Source organism: Herpailurus yagouaroundi, unplaced genomic scaffold, assembly GCF_014898765.1.
Source record: "Herpailurus yagouaroundi ecotype Mexico unplaced genomic scaffold, PumYag 160, whole genome shotgun sequence".
In the NCBI taxonomy this organism is placed as follows: Eukaryota; Metazoa; Chordata; class Mammalia; order Carnivora; family Felidae; genus Herpailurus; species Herpailurus yagouaroundi.
The window spans coordinates 3,538,693-3,559,138 of NW_024412401.1; the positions used below are offsets into that span (position 1 = coordinate 3,538,693).

Genomic DNA, 20,446 nt, shown 5'->3' on the forward strand with positions numbered 1-20,446 from the left:
GCTTTGTAAGTATCATCTTGTTTATTTCTCTTGCTTACTCTCAGAAGTAGGTTCTCTTATCCCCGTTTTCAGGTTTTAAAACCTGAGGCATAAAATCCAAAGTCAGAGAGCTAGTTAAATAGACATCTGAACCCAGACAAACTGGGCCCAGTGTTCATGCTCTTCGCTACCGTGAGGCTCAGAAATCTATCCTTTAAGATTCTCCACGTTATTTACCTAATCAATTTGACCAGACCATCTATCTCAATTCTAAAATTCTGTGATCTTACTTTATTATTTTCTTATCATTTCTTGTCTTATCAATTCCTTGGCGGGGGGGGGGGGGGTGGATAATAATGTTCAATATCTGAGTTTCTTAGGAGGAATCCTAATGAGAAGTCAAAGTCTGAAAGATGGAGGTCTTTCATGAATGCTACCGTGGATCATCTTACGTCAGCATGAAGTCTGAGCTGTTTTAGCTGGTGCACAGTTGCTCAGCTACCCAAATAAACCAATTCTAGAGTATATGAATCAGTGGAGTAGCATGTTCAATATTTCATATAAATTGATTTCATCTTCTACCTTCATGTCAGTGTGAGGTCAATAGAAGGGAAGGGCGGGAGATTTAAAAGAGATTGAACGATGGAGGAGGCTTCGGGGGACTGCCTGTCTCTCTGATGACCTAGTCCTCCATCTAAAAGTCTGGAAGAATGAAAAGGATATAATCCACTATACTCGTAAAAATGGGACTAGGTTTCCCCTTCTTCCTAGTTTCCCATGGACTTACCTAGTGGATGTGTGCGCCCCCTCATTTCCTCTAACGGGGGAAAAGAGGTTCTATAAAAGAAGGGGGAAGTGAAACCTCAAAGAGAGGGTGCTACAAAAGATCAAATGACAAGCTGAAGAATACTGAAGGGGGAGGAGGAAGAAGAAGGGTAGCATGTAACTGGCCCCAGTCCTTCCTCCATTGCCTTAGTGGTGGCAGAGTTAGGAGAGTCGGGGAGGAGAAATTATAGACTGACAGTCTGCACAAAGGCTCCATCCAATTTTAAGCACTCACTGGCAGAACAAGGCTGCAGTTCTTTTTTTTTTTTAATTTTTTTAAACTTTATTTATTTTTGAGAGAGAGAGAGAGAGAGACAGAATGTGAGTAGGGGAGACACAGAGAGAGAGACACACAGAATCCGAAGCAGGCTCCAGGCTCTGAGCTGTCGGCACAGAGCCTGACACGGGGCTTGAACCCCCGAACCGTGAGATCATGACCTGAGCCGAAGTCGGACGCTTAACCGACTGAGCCACCCAGGCGCCCCAACAAGCCTGCAGCTCTCATGCGTTACTGGGCAGTCCCACCCGCAATGGCCCAGGAGCTGTCTGTCCCGGCATGGCAGTCAGCACGAGCAGCTCCATGGAGGTGGCTCTCTTGCTGCGGTGGGGGACAGACACAGAACCCCGAACTCTACCTTGTATACGATTTTACTCCTGCCATCTGTGAGGTCCAGCCGGATGGAGATGTAATCAATGTTGGGAGAAGGGGGGTCCGTGTGTTGGTAACGAAGCCCCATCAGCAGGAACTCCTCACAGCTCACTTTGATACTTCCTGCTTTCTTCAGGCCCAGGCTACAGCTTCCACCTGGACACTTCAGGTCTGTTCCCAGTTCTAGAATGGACAGAACTGAATTAAGACAGTCACTTGAGCATGACTGTGAAATGTAAAAAACTAATCCTCCCTCCCATGGATACTTATTCCCTCTCACTGCCTCACGAACACCCTCATACACCCTCTAGTCATTCACGGAGAGGGCTGGCATTGTTCTAGAACCCTGTTGTTTCTTTTACTGAAAAGAATAGTTGACCAGTTGTCTCCTGAGATCCTTGCCCACCAAAAGTCACACTGAGAGAAAAAAAATCATAAAATGCATGTTCTGGTGCTTGAATATCCTTGACAGATAGGCCTCTGGGTCACGACTGCCTCCCATCGTTCAGCACAGGCCTTCCTTCACTGCATCCGCTTCCATGGCTTCTTCATGTGGTCTCCCTGAGGCTGTTCTACTCGCTGAAATTCTCTCCCTGCTGTGCTCGTCACACCCTCAAGTCCAGACACCCTTCCAGGTCCGCTTAGTCCTTTTCTTAACCCCCCCTTTAAATACTCTGTAACCACCTCAACCAACCTGATCTCTCCCACTAAAAACCATAATCATCTCTGCCATGGTCTCTCTGTCTCTGCCCGGCTTCATAGTTCACTCTTGTGGGGTAAATGACACACATAGGCCACTCACTTTTCCAGTGGCCTTCTGTACATTCCCCTGATGTACAAAATGAGTATTCTACTTCTTAACCAGATGGTTGTGAACCCTAAACAAGAGCACTTCGTGTGCCAGCCTGCCTTTAGCTGTAAATTGAGGCCCAAATTCAAGGCATTACTGTGATCGTGATTATCCCTTCTATTTCTTGGCCTTCCCATAATGCCTAGAATACTATTGTGCATATAGGAGGTGCCCAAAATATACTGATGAAATGAATAACAGAAGGAACATTGTCCATCAACTCTTCCTGGTTTAAACCATGGCTACCGCTATGCTCTACATCAGACTTATTCATAATCAAACAGTATTTAATAAATACACCAACTACTCTCACGACCCCTGCCATTGCTACCATGAATAATAACAGCTGACAATTACGGAGCACTTGCTATGAGCCAGACATGGTGTGAACCACACTTTGTGCACGGGATCTCATGTACTCCAGCTTTCCACAGCCCTGTGAGGCAGCTACTCTCCTTATTCCTTTTACAGAGGCTTGATGCAGTTAAGTAACTTCCCTAAAATCACCCAGGAAAGAAATTGCAGAGGCAGTTTTCAAACCCAGGTCGTATGGATCCCCAAGTGCGTACTCTTCCCCACTAACTGACATGTTGCAACCAGCAACGCGTTCTTAGATCAAGTCCAACTTTTTGTCCCAGTGGAAAATGACTCTTTCCAGATACATCAGTTCTCGTAACATTCAGATAAGTATTCAAACATACATACGAGATTCAGGGAAAAAACTGTGCGGCTGATCTCCACGAGGTTTTTCTGGCCGAGGCTCCAGCAGGACCACCTGACCGTGGGCTGGCAGCCGGCTTCCCACAGGATCCAGCCTGACTGTGCACTCCAGGCCGGCCGCCTCCTCGTAGTCAAATCTGAGCACGTTCTTATCAATGGCTCGGGACAGGCCATAGAATTCGGACACCTCCAGTACGTTGTTACTCATACGGATGATGTTACAGTCTGGTTCCAGGAGATAGACCCGCAGGATAAAGGTTTCCATGAAGGTATCCGTCTCAGTAAACCTGTGGAGAGAACGGAGCAAAGGCAATATGTACTGGTGCTCAGATACTTCTGGTATCTGTGAACTGACTTGCTTTGAAGCTTAAAGATTGCCTTTATAAGAGTTTGGATTTCTACTCCCAATCTCTGTCCTTGTCCGTTCATCTCCTTAGCTTGGTGTCGACTCCCTTTCCCGCCACCTCCATCCCCAGGATCTTTCAACACCTTCTCTCAAACCCGTCATCCGTACTGATATGTAATGACTTCTGGGAGCTCAGAATCTCACTCCCAGCACATGTATCATTTAAGAGTATCAAGCTCGTGCAGTTTATGGACCGAATTGTGATTCAGGAGTGAAAGGGTGAGGAGTTTCTGCCGCATCAACATCTTCTTGCCCTTCAGAAACCCACGAGAGGCACTGTCAATTCCACTTACAGGTGAGAACAGCGAGGCACAAAGGCCAAGTAGCTTGCCAAAGGGGCCGAAGAGGAGGTGAGGGGGGAACAAGCATGTTCTCTGATTTTTCTGCCTCCACCTCCTCTGAATATTCGATTTCGAATGTCCTCGAGACCAAGAAGAGCAGCTCCTCTGCCTCAGCCCTTCTCCGGCCCTGCTCCTGCACCCTCTGCGCCCCTTGGAAACTCCAGGAGTGGGAGCAGTCGGAACTCATCGGCTTCTCCAGCCCTTCCAGGCAAGCTGTCCGAAGTTCGTTTTCTAACTCTGCAGTCGTAGAAAGATCAAACCACCACCCAGTGTGCTGGTTATAAGGAATCCTCGGGTATTGTTTCTTTTTTTGAGCACAGCATTTTGTTCCAGCCTCTCAAGACTTGTTTCGCATTACAAGTACCTACCCTTATTTTGGGTCAGCCTAGGAGCACGTAAAGTCCATGTATCCTCACCTTCGGGTTTCCTATGCCCAGCGTAGGGCCGTGAGCTATAGCAGGTGATCATAAGTGTCTATAGGATGATTCACTGTTCCAGCGTCCTCTACAAAACGCTTTGTGTTACGGTAGTACTAAAGGGAAATACACACTAGGATATTTTAGCCAAATATTCATAACAGCAACAAAAATAAGTAAAAAACTATCTAAAAGCCTATCCCATCTACTGAATTGTCAGTCACCTCTATGAAGTGAGTAATACCATAACCAGGAGCTTCCTTTTTAAATTAATTTTTTACTGAGCTATAATTCATATACCCTCAAATGCACCTTTTTAAAGTATGCAGCTCAGTGGTTATTAGTATATTCACAAGGTGGTGCAACCATCACAACTATCTAATCCCAGACCGTTTTTATCACGCCAAAAAGAAATTCATAGCCATTAACAGTCACTCCCCATGTGCCCTTCCCCCGCCCCTGGCAACCACTAATCTGTGTTTTTGGATTTGTGTTTTCTGGATGCTGCATATAAATGAAAAGGTATGTGACCTTTTGTGTCTGGCTTCTTTCATTGAGCATGATGGGTTCAAGGTCCATCCATGCTGTAGCCTGAATCAGATCGTCATTCCGTTGCATGGCTGAATACCATTCCAGTGTATGGATATGCCACATTTGGCTTGTACATTCATCAGTTAGGATTTCAACTTTTCAGATATCACGAATAATGCTACAGTGAAGATTTGTGGACAAGTGAAAATATAGGTTTTTATTCCTCTCATTGTACATTTAGGAGTAGAACCGCTGGGTCACATGGTCACTCTGCACTTAACTTTATCATTGATTTTCTTAACACTTCTATCATTTAGTATGTTTAAAATTAGAAGCTACTGTACTACTTATGAACTAAGCGGCTGATAATCAGAATGAAGAATACCATTCAGCTTTGGAATATATTTTCCTACTTCTCATTAGGAATCTGTATTTTGCAATTTTCACTTCCTGTCAGAAGTAAGAAGGTGGATCACCGGAGGTGGTCCCCTGAAGGGAAGCAGGACAGAAATTTGCTACAGAAAAGCCGCCAGGAAGATGATACAAATCAAGGTAATTGAAAGTCAGCTATAATTCTTGCCTCATCTACTTAGGTCCTCAATTTCTACTGATGACTGTCTTCTTTGGAATCTAGTAACTAGCCCCATGACAAATCTATCTATAGAAATAAAGCCTTAAGAAGTACACAGAATGGTTATGTGTGCTGCTTACCTGTAAAGTCTAAGCTTCACTGTGTCTTCATCAAGAATCGGGCAACCATTGTGAATATACTTTACTTCATTAGGAAGGAAATGGCAGTCAAAGACCTAGTTCGTGTGAAAAAAATGGATAAATATTTGTGAAAAAAAATGGTACAAGATTTGATTTTTCTAGCAGTGGAATACTGCCTGGGGAAATTATGGCCTGTGAGTGGGGTGTGCACATGTGTGTGTGTGTGTGTGTGCGCGTGTGTGCACGTTGTAACCACCACCACCCAATGTGCCCCTCTACCCGCCCCTGTGCCCGCTCACCATCCTGCTTTCATACAGATGTGTCTTATTTTGAGAATATCGAAATTATGAAAATCTAAGCAGATCAAGCAGATATATTAAGAAGTAATTATCTCTTGATACAATGATTTTTATAGTCTATAATACACTTAACATATGGTTCCATTTGGGGTGCCTGGGTGGCCCAGTTGAGTGTCTGACTCTTGGTTTCGGCTCAGATCATGATCTCCCGGTTTGCGAGCCCCGGCCCTGCATCCGGCTCCGCGCTGACAGTCCAGAGCCTGCTTGGGATTCTCTTTCTCTTCTCTCTCTGTCCCTCCCCTGCCCGTCCTCTCTCTGTCTCTCTCGAAATAAGGAAATAAGCTTTAAAAAAATTTAAATATGGTTCCATTTATCAAAATATTATATACCCACAATGTTCAGGGGTTCATAACAATTGAGTTAGAGAGGTCTACCTGGGTGTACGCATGAAAAGGCATGCGTTACCCCTCAAACACACTGTATTATAAATATTATGCAGTTTTTCTTTTCCTTTCATTTCTTTCTTTTCCAGAGAGCACTTTCATATTCAAAATTGGAACCACTGACTATGGGCAGCGTTGGGGTTGATCGGGGCCAAACACGACCCACACGTGTTTCTCATACACTTGCAAAAGGCTGTGTTATTGGTTAATAATAGCAGAAATGGTTGATGAGACACAGAGCAAACTAAAGGTAATTTCTTGTATTAAATAAAATTATAATTAACTGTATCACCTCACTCAGAACCATTAAGGAAATTGCTCACTGTTGTGTTTGGGGAAACCTAATTTTTAAAAGAATTTTCTATCCCCATCACACCATGACTCTTGCTCTGCCCAATCTCATTTGGTAGAGGATTAAGAAATACCCTTGAGGCATTTACACACCATCACTGTTGAGTTCACGGTGTTTAGCTCATACTTTGTCACAGGCTCAATCATTTACAGACATCATCCTCCCTGAGAAGACTTTATTACTAATACCAATGATCTTCTTTTCCCACAGACATCATTGGTTCCTCTTTTTAACTGACAACAAGGAAGGAGATAAAGGAAAGACCTTCCCCATATCATTGACAAATAGTCATGGTGATAAAAGGACAATCTGCTTTGTTAAAAGAAACATCTGTTTTATGTTTTGTAATATGTTTTCCTTTTATAAAAGGCGACAACCATAATTGTCCATAAATTTACCAACTAAAACAAAGGAGAGCTAAATCCTTTTCTAATTACTGTCTAGCCTTGGTTTTTTCCACTTCAACTGCTTTTCAATTACAATTTATAATTAAATTGTCACACATTCCTAACTCATTACTCACTTTAATGACAGTAAACTGGTTTAAACTAGAGATGTTCTCTTACTGCTGTATTTCCTAGTCAAAAAAGCAAGCTCAGCTCTACACTGAGGTGCTTTCCACCCAGGAAATTTCTTGCTTTGAAACAGGTGTGAGAAGTGCTGTGCGTGAGGCAGTCTCATCCTAAAACATGAGGAAAACATATTGCCACCGACCTTATCTAATTGACGATATCAAGAGGGTTATCTAAACAGAAGGTACTAGCATGCGCCAGTTGAAATCCCTTTCCAAATATCCAATAGGAAAATGAACCTGTTGGTCCTAAGACAAACTTCAGTAATGAAATGAAAACACTAATTGAACAGATGTTAAACAAAACATTTTCTCTGCAAATCAAATAAAACCGTTCATTACACAGTGGGGTGTTGTTAATACAGTCATCTTGCTAGAAATGGGTTCACATAAGCCTTGCTTTCGACTTATTGGTAAGTGCTATTAAAGAATAATGTTTAGGCTTTGTGTGTGTGCACACGCATTTGGCTATGCTTAATTTCAAAAACGCCATAAGAAATAAATCCCTGGGGAGGGCTGCACTGAAAATAAGCACACATTCCAAAAAAAAAAAAAAAAAAAGCCAGACTTTACTTAGGAATCTGGTTTCTGTTGAAAGTGTCATCACAAACAGGGAAGATCACCTGGCAATTTGAGAAGCAAAGTTTTCTGGGTATATAGGTTTCCTTATGGTACAAAATTCTAATATTTGGCAGAAATATAATCAAGTTCCACAGTTCAATGGCCTTTTTTTCACACAATAAATTTTAGAAGCTGTAAGTCACACATTTTCTGTAGACCATTTAAATCCATTTGAGACGCCAGGTTTACCCACGGAAATGCACTCACGGAACATTTTCTCACACTAAGCCACAGCACACGAGGGGACAACCTGGGACTTTTCGGAGCCCCGTCCCCAGCCTACCCATCCAGACTTGCCTCAACCAGGCAGGCATGTTGTTTCTGCTCCATATTCTTCCTAGTAACTGGATTTTTGCCTTAAAATCTGAGAATGTTTGGAATGGAGATGACTTGGAGAACTATTCCGATCCTTATGAGAAAATAAGCGTTTCACCTAGTTGTAGTAACTTAGATCTCCTTTTGCCCTCTGGTATCGCAGAGCCGGCCAAACAGTGAAGACCATTAAAATGGCACCAAAAATAAACAATGGAGACAGTTTCGTTACTTTCAGAGAAAGTACTATATGTGTGTGTGTATAAGTCACAGGCTGTTTGGGACTGGGAGAGGATACGTCTCAGGGACTGGCTTAAGTAACAGTATATTCTCCCCAAATTGCCATGCTTGGGGCCAGAGCTGAATACAGATGGACCACAGGTTGCCCCAGTGGGCACCAGGAAGAATTGTCTTCTCTTCCCCCACAAGATATTCAGCCTCACTTCTAAATAAATGTTGAACAGTTTTTAAAAATACGTTGATTGGAAGGGTTCCAAATGATGAGTTCATCAGTCTTTATAAGGCACCCACATATATCCGTGCAGCTCTAGGATTAGGGTCCTACATTACTCTCCACAACTCCAAGGAGGTGCTTTTAACTCCGGAAATTGGGACTCCGTTTTCTGCAGCTGACTTATTCATGTCACCCACTCACTGCATTAAGCACATCTGGGCTCTGGATATGAGCTACCCCAGGTCTCTCTTCCTTCCCCAACTGGTAAGTTCCAATCAAACACACTTCCACAGTGCAAGTCATGTTGCAATTACCAAACACTCGGGAATACAACCCCTTCGGAGCGAGGGCCATTATTGTGTACCGACGGGTTTCAGGTGCCCATTGGATGCTCGGACTTACACAAGAAAATCTCCTGGGAAATTGGAGAGAGACATTTGGTTGCTATCACTTCAGGAATACTCCCTAAGTGAGAACCCTCCATAGAATTCTGATAGGTTTCTGAATCGGACTGTACTCTGAGTGCAGTAAAGATGTCCACTTGAGTTAGCATCTACCTAAGTCTCGCCAGCCCATCTCTACAACATCTAGTACCACTGTTGAATAACTTCCTGCAATATGATTCTTTAGCCAAATGGAGACGAAGATTCATGTTCACAGTTCACAAATAATGGGTATTTTTCCAGAAGCAGCAGCAGCAGCCGGTGCTGAATATTCTCAAACTTGTCTGCAATGGAAGTTAAACCACAGTAGGAACAAGTAAGGAAACCAGAAGCAATTTCCTATTTTGTACAGAGATAAACTCCTACTTTAAGCAAATACAATATAACACAGACTTTTTAAAATCCAATGGATTAGAAAGTAACTCTTCATCCTACAAAAGGACGGTGCATAGAGTACTCTTAAATGACAAGGTCTCCAAGGTCTTGACTAAAGGGAAATATTTTTTTGACAGACATTTTTAAAGACCAATGAATATTTTTTTTTAATTTTTTAAATGTTTATTCATTTTTTTGAGAGAAAGAGAGAGAGAGAGACAGAGCATGAGTTGGGTAGGGGCAGAGAGAGGGAGACACAGAATCCGAAGCAGGCTCCAAACTCTGAGCTTCCGGCACAGAGCCCGGATGAGGGGCTCAGACTAGCAAACCGGGGCCGTAAGCGAACCGTGAGATCATGACCTGAAGTCGGACACTTAACTGACTGAGCCACCCACGCACTTTGAAGAATAGTGAATATTTAAAGTGAAGTATTTTCACCTCTTTTTTCCATGTCTGTCCTCCTAGTTAAGGGAACGTTCAAGTGATGGACAGAGATGAAAACGTCTTCACGTTTTACTTTTGCTATCCTGCGGTCACAAGCGTGGCCTAAAACACATCTTGAAATCCTGATGTCTTATCCAAAGGCACCCTGACTAGCAATGGATGAAGTCACTTGGGGCAGGAATAATCCCATAAAGACTGACCATATCACACCGCACAAGAGACTGTCCACTCCAGCCCTTGGAAGGCTGTCACTGCTTTGTTTTCTCTCTGTCTCTGTCTCTGTCTCTCTCTCTCTCACACACACACGCACACACACACACACACACACTTAATAGAAAATCTCAGGTACAACCTACCTGTGGAGTGAGTTTCCCAACCCTCTGGGTCATTGGCTCGTTCATCACGACTTCTACTTTGCAAGCATCTTTCTCCTTGGGGATGGCAAACTTCAGGTCATCCCCCAACAGGAAGGCAGAGCTGCCCTTCATCACCCTGACCCCACGGTTAACACTGATGAAGGTGGGGCCGGCCCAGCCCGGCAGCAGCAACAGCAGCAGCAGCAGCAGCGGCGGTGGCAGGGCACGGGGCCCTCCCCAACCCCGAGAGCTCATGCTGTCAGGGGCCAGCTCCATTTGTCCACCGGCGAAATCCCTTCAACAAAGGAGGGCTTCTGTGCTTCCCCCAGGGATGTTAGCTCATAGTCCAAGGGGCAGGGTAAGGGGTCCCGACAGTGTGCCCCAAGATCTTAACATGCCCCTTTCATTTCAAACTCAGACAAGGAGGTTTTTCAGGCAGTCCCGGGGCTTTTAATAAAACTCGCTGATCACTCCTGACAACGCCGGCAAGATGAATGTGCCTCCCAAGTGCTTTTCTAATCCTGCAAACGAGAGGAGAGGTTGGAGGGAAGCGACAGAGAGACCAAAAGGTTTGTGCAGCTATTCAAAAGATCCCTGCCGGCAAAGGCATCTTTCAACCCGCCTCTAAGTTCAGCTAAATTAAAAACAAATAAACGAACTTGACCTCCAGCCCATCTGAAAGGCAAGGAGGCCGTTTCATTACGCTGCCTGTAACTCCCGCTTCCAAGCTCGACATGCCCCAGTTGGGATGTCACTTGTGTGGTCCAACAGGAGCTAGCCAGCCTCACTGCCCAAGTGCAGTGTTTGGTCACCGCGTTCAGAGGGAGTTGAGCTCTGCTCTGTTTCCTCGTCAGTTCAGTGAGAACTACAGCCTAATTTGTACAAGAGAGCTGTCGGTTATTTGCACACTGTTTTAAAAGCTGATTAATTCTAAATCATCTCTATCCAGGTAAGAAACAAGCCTCCTAATCTGTCGCCTGCCACAGTTATGACTTTGCTGGGCAAGGAGACACCTGAGAAACACCTGGGTGGAAATTGGAGAACAGATTCGATCTTCTAAGTGAACATTTGGACTTCTGTTTACATGTAAAAGGGAGTAGGGATCAAGTTACATAGCTTCAATAGATACAGCTAACTCGGTGTATATATGCATATTCGTATTATCTATGATGCTAATTACATTATAATGTACTGAATTTGCACAAATGGGGTCTTTGTTTCTACTTCAACCGCTTTAGAATTTCAAGATTATTTCTGTGTTCCCTAACAACAGACAAGACTCTACCAAGTACAATGTATTGCCATATATCCTTAAGTTCAGGGTATGATTGGGTGAACCAATGGTGGTTTCTTATGCCCGTAGGGGGTCTTTACATTTTAATGATGTCAATCAATTTCTGTACATAACCCATGGATACTGAAATAAATGTTTGATCAAAAGGCGTACACAAAAATTCACATCTAATACATCAAGGGAAGACTCGTTCCCTTGTCATTGTTTGAAACCTTTCACTTTTGAGGTAGCACGTGACATGTGTCACCTGATATCTGAGGGGGGTGTACACTTTATAGAGCAGCTTTTTTTTTTTTTTTTTTTGGTGTCAGTCTCAAACTGACTCAAACAGTTCCCACACTCCCACTGACAGTGTTGGCCACACTCCGGCTGAATTAGGTTGGCTTATTTGGGCACAAACGCAAACCCGGTTGTTGAACCTTCATTACAAAGTCAACCCCGGTTTCAATGCGCTTTCGGCAACCAAGACTACTCAAAAAACGCAGCACGTTCAGAGAGAAGAGGGAGATGCCATGCTCTGTGCACCCCTCTTATCTCACTATTACCTACCTCCCTTCTCCTTTACTGCTTCTTCCCTGATCCCCTGACTTTTTAATGCAGGGAGCTTAGGGTCCAGTCCTTGGACATGTTTTTTACCTACCTTCACACCCTAGTGATCTCATTCCTTGGCTTTAAATACCTCTTATATGCTAATGAGTCCCAAATTTATATCTCTAATCTCCTCCCTTAATTCTGGATTCCATATGCCACTGTCTATACGACATCTCCCTAGGGACGTTTAACGGGTATCTCATTCTTTGTGTCGCCAAATGTGTGCTCTTGGTTTTCCCTCCCTCCCTCCCTCTCCCAGATCTCAGTTAATGGCATCCAACTTTTTCAGTTCTTCTCTCCTTTGTCTCCGTGTTAGGTCTACATCCAAACAATAGTAACAAAGTCCTATTGTCATTGCAGTGAACACGCCTTAGGGTGACCTCCAATAATCCCAGCCTCCTAACATCCAGAAGCTCCCTTCCCTTGAGTGACAGCAGAACCTGTGAGGCTTCCAACCAACAGAATAAGGCACAGGTGATGGGATGTCATTCCCATGGTTACACTATGTAATGTAAGAATCTCCGCAGACTGGGGCTAGAGGCTCTCCTGTTGAACTTGAAGAAGCAAGCGTCCGTGAGCTCCTGTGTCAGAAGGAAATGGATTCTGCTAACAGCTTGAATTAGTTAGGAAGAAGATTCATCCCAAATCAAGCCTCCAAATAAGACTGGTGCCCAGGGGTGGCCGGATCAGATTCTTGATTTCAGCTCAGGTAATTATCTCACCATTAATGAGATTAAGCCCCAAATGGGGGTCTGGGCTGACAGCGTGGAGCCTGCTTGGGATCCTCTCTCCCTTTCTCTCTTGGCCTCTTGCTCGCTCGTGCTCATGCTCTCTCTCTCTTTCTCTCTCTCAAAATAAATAAATAAACATAAAAAAAAAAAAAAAAAGACTGGCAACCAGTGGACGCCTTGAATGCAGCCTGAAGCAGGGAACCCAGGTAAGCTGTGACCAGACTCCTGACCAATGTAAACTGTGACATAAGAAATCTGTGTTGTTTTAAGCCATTGCATTTGTAGGAATTTGTTTACACCGCAATATAAATTGAATGCACTCATCTCCAAAACATATCGTGGCAGCCATGGGTCCTATTAAATATTATTTGGGTCATTTCCACACCCCAAACATCCAATGGCTTCTCATCTTCAAATAAAAGCCATGAGGCAACAATGTATATAACGTTTCTCCCTTACTCCTCTCTTCTCATCTTGTCTTCCCATTACTTCTTCTGCTTTGGCCACACTAGTATCTTTGCTTTTCCTCAAATAAATTAAGATTAGCCTTTTCCTCTTGCTCCCATCCAGACCCCTCCCATTTGCTGTTCCCTCTGGAACATTCTTCCCTCAGATATCCTTCTTCCCACCTCACCGCCTTCCAGTTTTCCATCAAATGTCACATTTGCACCGTACCACACCCAACCACCGCTTAGTATGATGACACTCCCACCCCCAGCATCCTTTTCGGCTATGTTTTTAACCTTAGCCCTCCTCACCATCTAACAATTCATTTGCTTGTCTGTATTTTTTGTTACTGTCTCCCTCATGAAGGTGAGAATGTTTATCTTTATTTATGGATCTATTTTTTATGATTCACTCCATCCTGCTGCCCAGATTTGAGGATGCTTCCTTGCACACAAGAGGTAGGGCCACACCATAGGCTAGCAGAGCTGTGGACTAGAAGGGGCCTGGGTCTGTGGGACATTTGCAAAGTAGAGTCCCCAGACCAGCCCATTCTTCCAGAATTTTACATGGCAGAGAATGTAAACTTCTTTCTTGTTTAACCGACTGTTATTTAGGGTTTATTTTGGTACTCATGACTGAACTGTCAATCACCTGATTCTTCAAGTTTTTCTATTAATTTAATTTAGTCACTCATCAGCTAAATATTGTGTCTTCTCACCTAATAGCATATGGGACCATAGCTTATTCTAATTATATCATATTAAGTACAGAGACCAAGATCCTAATGTTTATCCATAAGGAAGAGATAAGAGAAAGAGGAAGAAATCTATTTCTGTGGTTCCCTGAGCCACAATGATATGGAAATAGTAGACCTGAATTCCAAAAATACAGATTCGAATCTTGATCCTGTTATTTTTTTCTTACTATTTTTGTTTTTTTTAATTTTTTAGGGAGAGAGAGAGTGCGAGTGGGAGAAAGGGGCAGAGAGAGAGAGAGAGAGGAAGAGAGAGAATCCTAAACAGGCTCCACACTCAGCACGGAGCCAGATGTGGGGCTCGATCTCACAACCCCAGGATCATGATCTGAGCGGTAATCAAGAGGCAGACGCTCAACTGATTGTGCCATGCAGATGCCCCCAAAGCTGGATTCTGATGAACATCAGTTTCCTCTTTGAAAAATGGAGCTATCCGTCCTCTCGTTTCCAGTTTCCCAGTGAGACCAAATGAAATACTCCATGTGGAAATATTCTAGTTATTAAGCCCCATACAAATGTAGCATTATTTTTACAAAGTATATCAAAGGAATAAGAGTAAAGCTTGTCTGGAGAAAAACAGAATGGCAGGACTGGGGCCTTGGTGAAGACAGCAGAATCCGGCTCAGCACAAGCCAAACAGAGTATGCTCTACTCACATTCTCGTTTATTCTTTTTCTTCCTCGTAATCTTAAGACACGCTCTAGTAGTAAAAACTGAATTCCAATATTTCGGAAACAACCTGAAGCAACACAGCTGGGAGGAAATGGAAGGGTGCAAGAGTGATAATTTCCAAGCTCAAAACCAGACATCCCTCAATCAAAGGGGCCTGGATGAAGTTTGCAAAATTAGGCTCAATGAAGATCAAAAAGAGCATGCTGTATTGATGTTTTATTTACATTTGAATTTTGCTCTTGTATTTTTCTCTTGGGGTTGGGGAAAACCAAACACGTGGACATTCCGTGGAAAAAGACGGCTCTGATTTCTCACTTGAAGAAGGCAGCAGAGGAGGGGAGAGAGAGGATTCTGATAAACAGATGGAGAAGAAAAGAGCAAACAACCGAACAAAAGCCATAGAACAATTGCAAGAGAAACCAAGGCTCTAGGGGCGCCTGGGTGGCTCCGTCGGTTGAGCCTCCGACTTCGGCTCAGGGCATGATCTCGCGGTTTGTGGGTTCGAGCCCCGCCTCGGGCTCTGGGCTGACAGCTCGGAGCCTGGAGCCTGCTTCGGATTCTGCGTCTCCTTCTCTCTCTGCCCCTCCCCCACTTATGCTCTGTCTCTCTCTATCAAAAATAAATAAACGTAAAAAAAAAAAATTTAAAAGAAACCAAGGCTCCGAATCACACAAGGTTTCACAGATGATGCTGGGTCTTTAATCTCCCCCCAAATTAGATGGCAGTAATTATCTTGTCTCTGATACAAAATTACAGCATCCAGAGGTAACCAACATTTACTTGACAAAACCCTGACACAGCTCTTCTTGAGAACCCCATTTTCTGGTCCCAGCATAGGGCCAAGTCCGATCCTGAGAATCCGTCTGCCCACAGCCTGCTCAGCCTGATGATACGAGCACCCACTGGGGGCAGGAGAATCCATCCGAATCCATCGGAACACTGGAAAGTAGAAGCAGAAAGGTGGCTAAATTCTTCCAGGGAGCTTGTAAACTGACTTTTAGCCAGTTTAGATTTAATTTCACCCTGCAATAGCAACAAATCCTGTCTCGGCTGGCTTGTGTGGTTCAGCTGCTTCTCAGCGTTTCAAACTCCTGATGTCATGGCTGCAAAGCCAGTCTGTTCCTACAGACCGCGTCTCACCATTGCCTTTTTCCTTTTTGCGGAAATCAGGTATTCTAAGTAATATCTGTACGAGCCAATAAAAAGGAGTGAAAAGAGGTTCTGAAAAGTGGTGCACCACTTGGCTTTGAGTGCTTCCTTATAAAAATTCAAAACTGTTTTCTGCAATCAAACTTTCTTTCTTGGTAAATTTCCTGAACAGAAGAAAGTAATTTAGTAACATTTCCTGGTGGAGGGGGGTAAGGAATGTGAGCTAGTATTTACTTCATAATTACACATTGGGTTTAACCTGAGGAGCATGTATTCTTTATGTTAATAAAAAACAGGATGCTCCTGTCACTTATCTAAGGTATTCCGTGCACATCAAGAGAAGCATGGATCCTACCTGTATTCCCCGGCTCTCTCTGCAATGGAAATTTTCAGTGGTCAGTGACAATGATGTGCCTGAAAAGAATCATATTTACCACTGTTCCTCTTTAAAATGTTGCAATCGTAGCTACACAAGGTAAGGGATGTACCTCCCTCCTCTTGCACGGGCACAAGACTCCATCATAGCTGTTTCTTTGCTTGCTTTGCTGTTTGCGGGACTCCTATGTGTAACCTGATACTCTTCTCAGTGATCCAGGTAAGTGTTACCAATTAAGGGAAGATGATGTAAACAATGGAACCTTTTGCCTTCCCCATACTTGAGGCTATTGCCTCCTGATTCACAGCTTTAGCTTTTACAAGTACCCTCAAGTCTTTAAAAATTAAAATAAACCTGAAAAAACAGAACCCAATAAGCCCAAAGAAAATGAAAACGCTAATTCAAAAAGATATATGTACCGCATGATTACTGCAGCATTATTTACAATAGCCAAGGTATGGAAACAATCCAAATGTCCATTGATAGATGAATGGATAAAGACGTGGTGTGTGTATATACACACACACAAATACATACAATGGAATATTACTCAGCTATAAAAAAGGAATGAGATCTTGCCATTTGCAACAACATGGATGGAAGTAGAGGATACAATACTAAATGAAATAAGTCAATCAGGGAGAGACAAATATCATATGATTTTGCTCAGATGTAGAATTTAAGAAACAAAAGAACAAAGAAAAAAAGACAAACCAACAAATAAAAACCAGACTCTTAAACACAGAAAACAAACTGGTGGTTGCCAGAGGAGAAATCAGTGGGGGGATGGGTAAAACAGGTAAAGGGGATTAAGAACATACGTATTGTGATGAGCAACAGAAATGTTGAATTATTATATTGTACATCTGAAGCTAAAATAATGCTCTGTGTTAATTACACTTCAATTTAAAATTAAATAAATAAATAACGAAACTGAGTGCAAAATGAAAACTATTAAGGTGGATTTAAGTTAAAAATAGCCAGTTCAGAATCAGCCCATTCCCACCCACCCAAACATAGAGAGATGTTGATATCCTTGCCTAGCATGGGGAAGAAAGCCAAGGAGATTTTTCTAGCTTCTTCTACTTCATATTACAATCTTGAAAATACCAGTCACAATGAACTTAGAAGCCATCATGGAATTTTTCTGATGGATTTTTTTTTTAATCATCACTATTTTCACCCACATCAATTTTCAAGGTGGTCCATATAAATCGAATGTAAAAGTTTCAAGTGAAAACTTGTAGCTGGATATAATTATCCATAGGACAACTGAATTGAATCCAAATCATATGTGACAGAAAGTGATTTCACTGAGGAGCAATGAACTGGCAGTCAGGAGAACTGTGACCACAGAGAACAACCAGCTGTTTTGCGTTTTGGTTGAGGAAATTAAGACTTACACAGACTTCACCAAAGTCTTCAGGTCCGCTGCTTCCTCTGACCTGAGCACCCCCTGGGAGAGGGAGAGAAGTCTAATTGCTTCTTGTTACAGGCAACCAGGAGTTTGCCTGAGGTCATAAAGGAAGCAGGAGAGCCTGGGGGAATCAGCCCTTGGAGTCCTTGGCGAAGGGCTCTTTCCTCCAGTGCATGGCCAGCTCGTCCTATTCTCTCCAACAGAGAGCAGTGGACTCGTCCACAAAAGAAGCGCTGGGAAGACACAGACTTAAGAACGGTTCTTCTGAGAAGCTCATGAACTCTGATGGAGCTCTAAATTGTTCAACGACCCCACGAGAGTGAAAACTCCTTGGCAATCTTGTCCAACTCAGGATTTCCAGAGAGAATTTTCTCGAAGAAGAACAGACTCATGCAGTAGAAAGAAATAGCTTGTGGCTTCTACGATTGTTTTTCTTTAACAAATTTTTATCTTCCTTTTCTCATTTTTTGATTACCTACTACATACAGGCACTAAGCTATATTCTTTACATATGTATGTTTTCACGTATTTCGCACAAAATCCTACAAAGCACTTTTGACTTTCTGATTGCATAGACAATGACTTACAGAAGTGACATAATAATCATAATAAGAACTAACATTGATTAAGTGCTTATTAAGGGCTAGGCATTGTTCAAAGTAATACATATATCATCTTTGTTTAATTCCGCAACCGTTCTTTGGAAGTAGACAGTGATTTTACAGATTTGGAAAAGGAGGTGCAAAGAGGTTAAGTAACTTGCCCAAGGTCATGGGCTTGAGTCTGTGTCTTTGTGACTACAACCTAGTTTGACCTATGCGCTTAACAACTGTTATACATCACAACAAAATCTTACATTCCTTGCAATTGCTTCACTAACCACCCCTCCCCCGGGGTCTTTTTCTTACAGCAAGCAAACCCTTAACAATTTTCTTTATGGTTCCCGACAGCAATTGATGATTGTCCCGAGTTAGCGTTTCACTGGAGGCAACGTTCTCTCAAAGAAGTAGCTGTGACTTTAAGAGCAGATAATGAGTGCAGTGCAGCTGTCTCCCAGCATCTTAGTGCTCCAACTCCTATCGCTTTGAGCACAATTTAAAGACCTCAAGGCAAATAGGCCTCCTCGAAATTCCAGTCTATTACATCAATAAAGTATGTGTTGATTCTGTTTATAACATTCTGCTTCCTCCACTTTGCAGTTTTTTCTAAAATATAATCTAAATCACAGAATGTATGGTTTAGCAGAAACTTGAGAAATCAAAAAGTCCATATCCTTCAGTTTCTTTATTTTATTTGCTTTTTTTTTTTTTTAATAACCTCCTTTTGGGGCGCCTGGGTGGCTCAGTCAGTTAAGCATCTGACTGGCTCAGGTCATGATCTCGAGGTTCGTGAGTTCAAGCCTCACGTCAGGCTCTCTGCTGTGCAGCACAAAGCCCACTTCAGATCCTCTGTCCCCTTCTCTCTCTGCACCTCCCCCGCTCACGCTCTCTCTCAAAAATAAGCATTTTTTTTCAAAGAAAGAACATAACCTCCTTCCATTAATATAAAAGATATGTATTAGCTAAAGGATAAAAATGCAGAAATACAAAGAAAAGGAAAAAATTCACTTTCCCAACACCCAAAGAAAACATCCTTAGATTTTCAGATATATGTCTATATACATATAATTTTTAAACTTAATTCAAATCATACTCTAAAAAGCGTGGCCCATCCTTTCCTATCAACATAACATTCTAGTCTAAGCATTTTCCATATTATTAAACATTCCTTGTGATCTTACTTTTCATCTGTGCACCATATCCAGGCCATGGATATACTATGATTTCTACCGTCATTCCACTGTTATGCTGAAGAAGTTACCATGTCAGTAGGTTGTGATGAAAAATCCTTAATTACAAATTGGTTTATTTTTCTGGTTCTTTCCTTTTGATAGTTTTCTAGAAGTGGAATTAAAAGCTCAAAGGGTGTAAATGTATTTTGAAGTTCCTGATGTGCATGCTTCCTAGAAAGATGGTGTTAATCTGATACCCTTACCAGTCTTGCCCACAATCCATTTCATCCCTTTAATCTGTGCTCGCCTCCCAAGTGAAATGTGGGATCCTGTCACTATGTAACTTGCATTCCTTTGCTTACTTGAGATTTTGCTTTTTATTTCTTTCTTTTTAATGCCCATTAACCAGTTGCATGTTCTCTTCTCGGAGCCCCTTCATTTTACAGAAGAAAGAAAGTCCCGTGGCAGAAGTGACTTTACCAATGTTGAAATAAATTTCTAGGCACAAGATGGAGCCTCTGCTGCCCAGGATGCCACGTCAGCAAACCGAAACTTAGAGAATTTTCGCGTCCCTGTAAATGCTCTGCTTGACCAGAAACGCAGTATAGTCAGTCACCCTAACCCCCAAAGGCCAAGCCAATTCTGAGCCTTCACCCTAATTGAGGCGGACTACGTGGCCCAGGCAATCAGATATTTTCTAAGTGTTTCTTCCTGTTCTTTATTCTTTATCCTATAAAGGCGTCTTGCCTTCCGCCCCATTTTGCAGTTCTCTGAAAGAAGACTGTCCACCTCATAGCGCGTTAAATAAAGCTCGTTTCCTATCACCTAAACCGTCTCCTTTCATCGGTTTTCAACGCCAAGGTTACACAGGTATCTGGATGGAGACGAAGCCTGGATTGGAATCTTCATGCTAACATCCAGACCACAGCAATGTCCACTATCCCATGCAGCTCGCTTAAATCACAGATGCTCAGTCCAGAAATATCCCTTTCAGTACTTTCTTCCCAGAACTCAGCACACCCTGACAGACTCCCAGAACTGTGCAGAGAAAGCCTTCCCTCAGGCTATGCTGTCAAGACCAAGGTGGCAAAGATAGATCTTTGACTACCGCACAAACTCATTAGGTTTCCATTCTCAGATTTTTCA

At 42.8% G+C, this 20,446-nt stretch overlaps 1 protein-coding gene across 20 annotated transcripts in view; it reads right to left on the reverse strand.

Annotated features, from left to right (window-relative positions):
* FREM1 (FRAS1 related extracellular matrix 1) overlaps positions 1 to 20,446 on the reverse strand; it is a 185,816-nt gene that overhangs the window by 114,000 nt on the left and 51,370 nt on the right. For all 20 annotated transcript variants that reach the window (XM_040481274.1, XM_040481277.1, XM_040481269.1 and 17 more), the window contains exons 2-5: positions 10,099 to 10,619; positions 5,429 to 5,523; positions 3,009 to 3,310; positions 1,440 to 1,636 (exon numbers count right to left, since the gene is read on the reverse strand). In XM_040481274.1, the coding sequence (XP_040337208.1) occupies positions 1,440 to 1,636; positions 3,009 to 3,310; positions 5,429 to 5,523; positions 10,099 to 10,374 (870 nt within the window). In that variant the 5' untranslated portion in view covers positions 10,375 to 10,619. The remainder of the gene's footprint in view (positions 1 to 1,439; positions 1,637 to 3,008; positions 3,311 to 5,428; positions 5,524 to 10,098; positions 10,620 to 20,446) is intronic.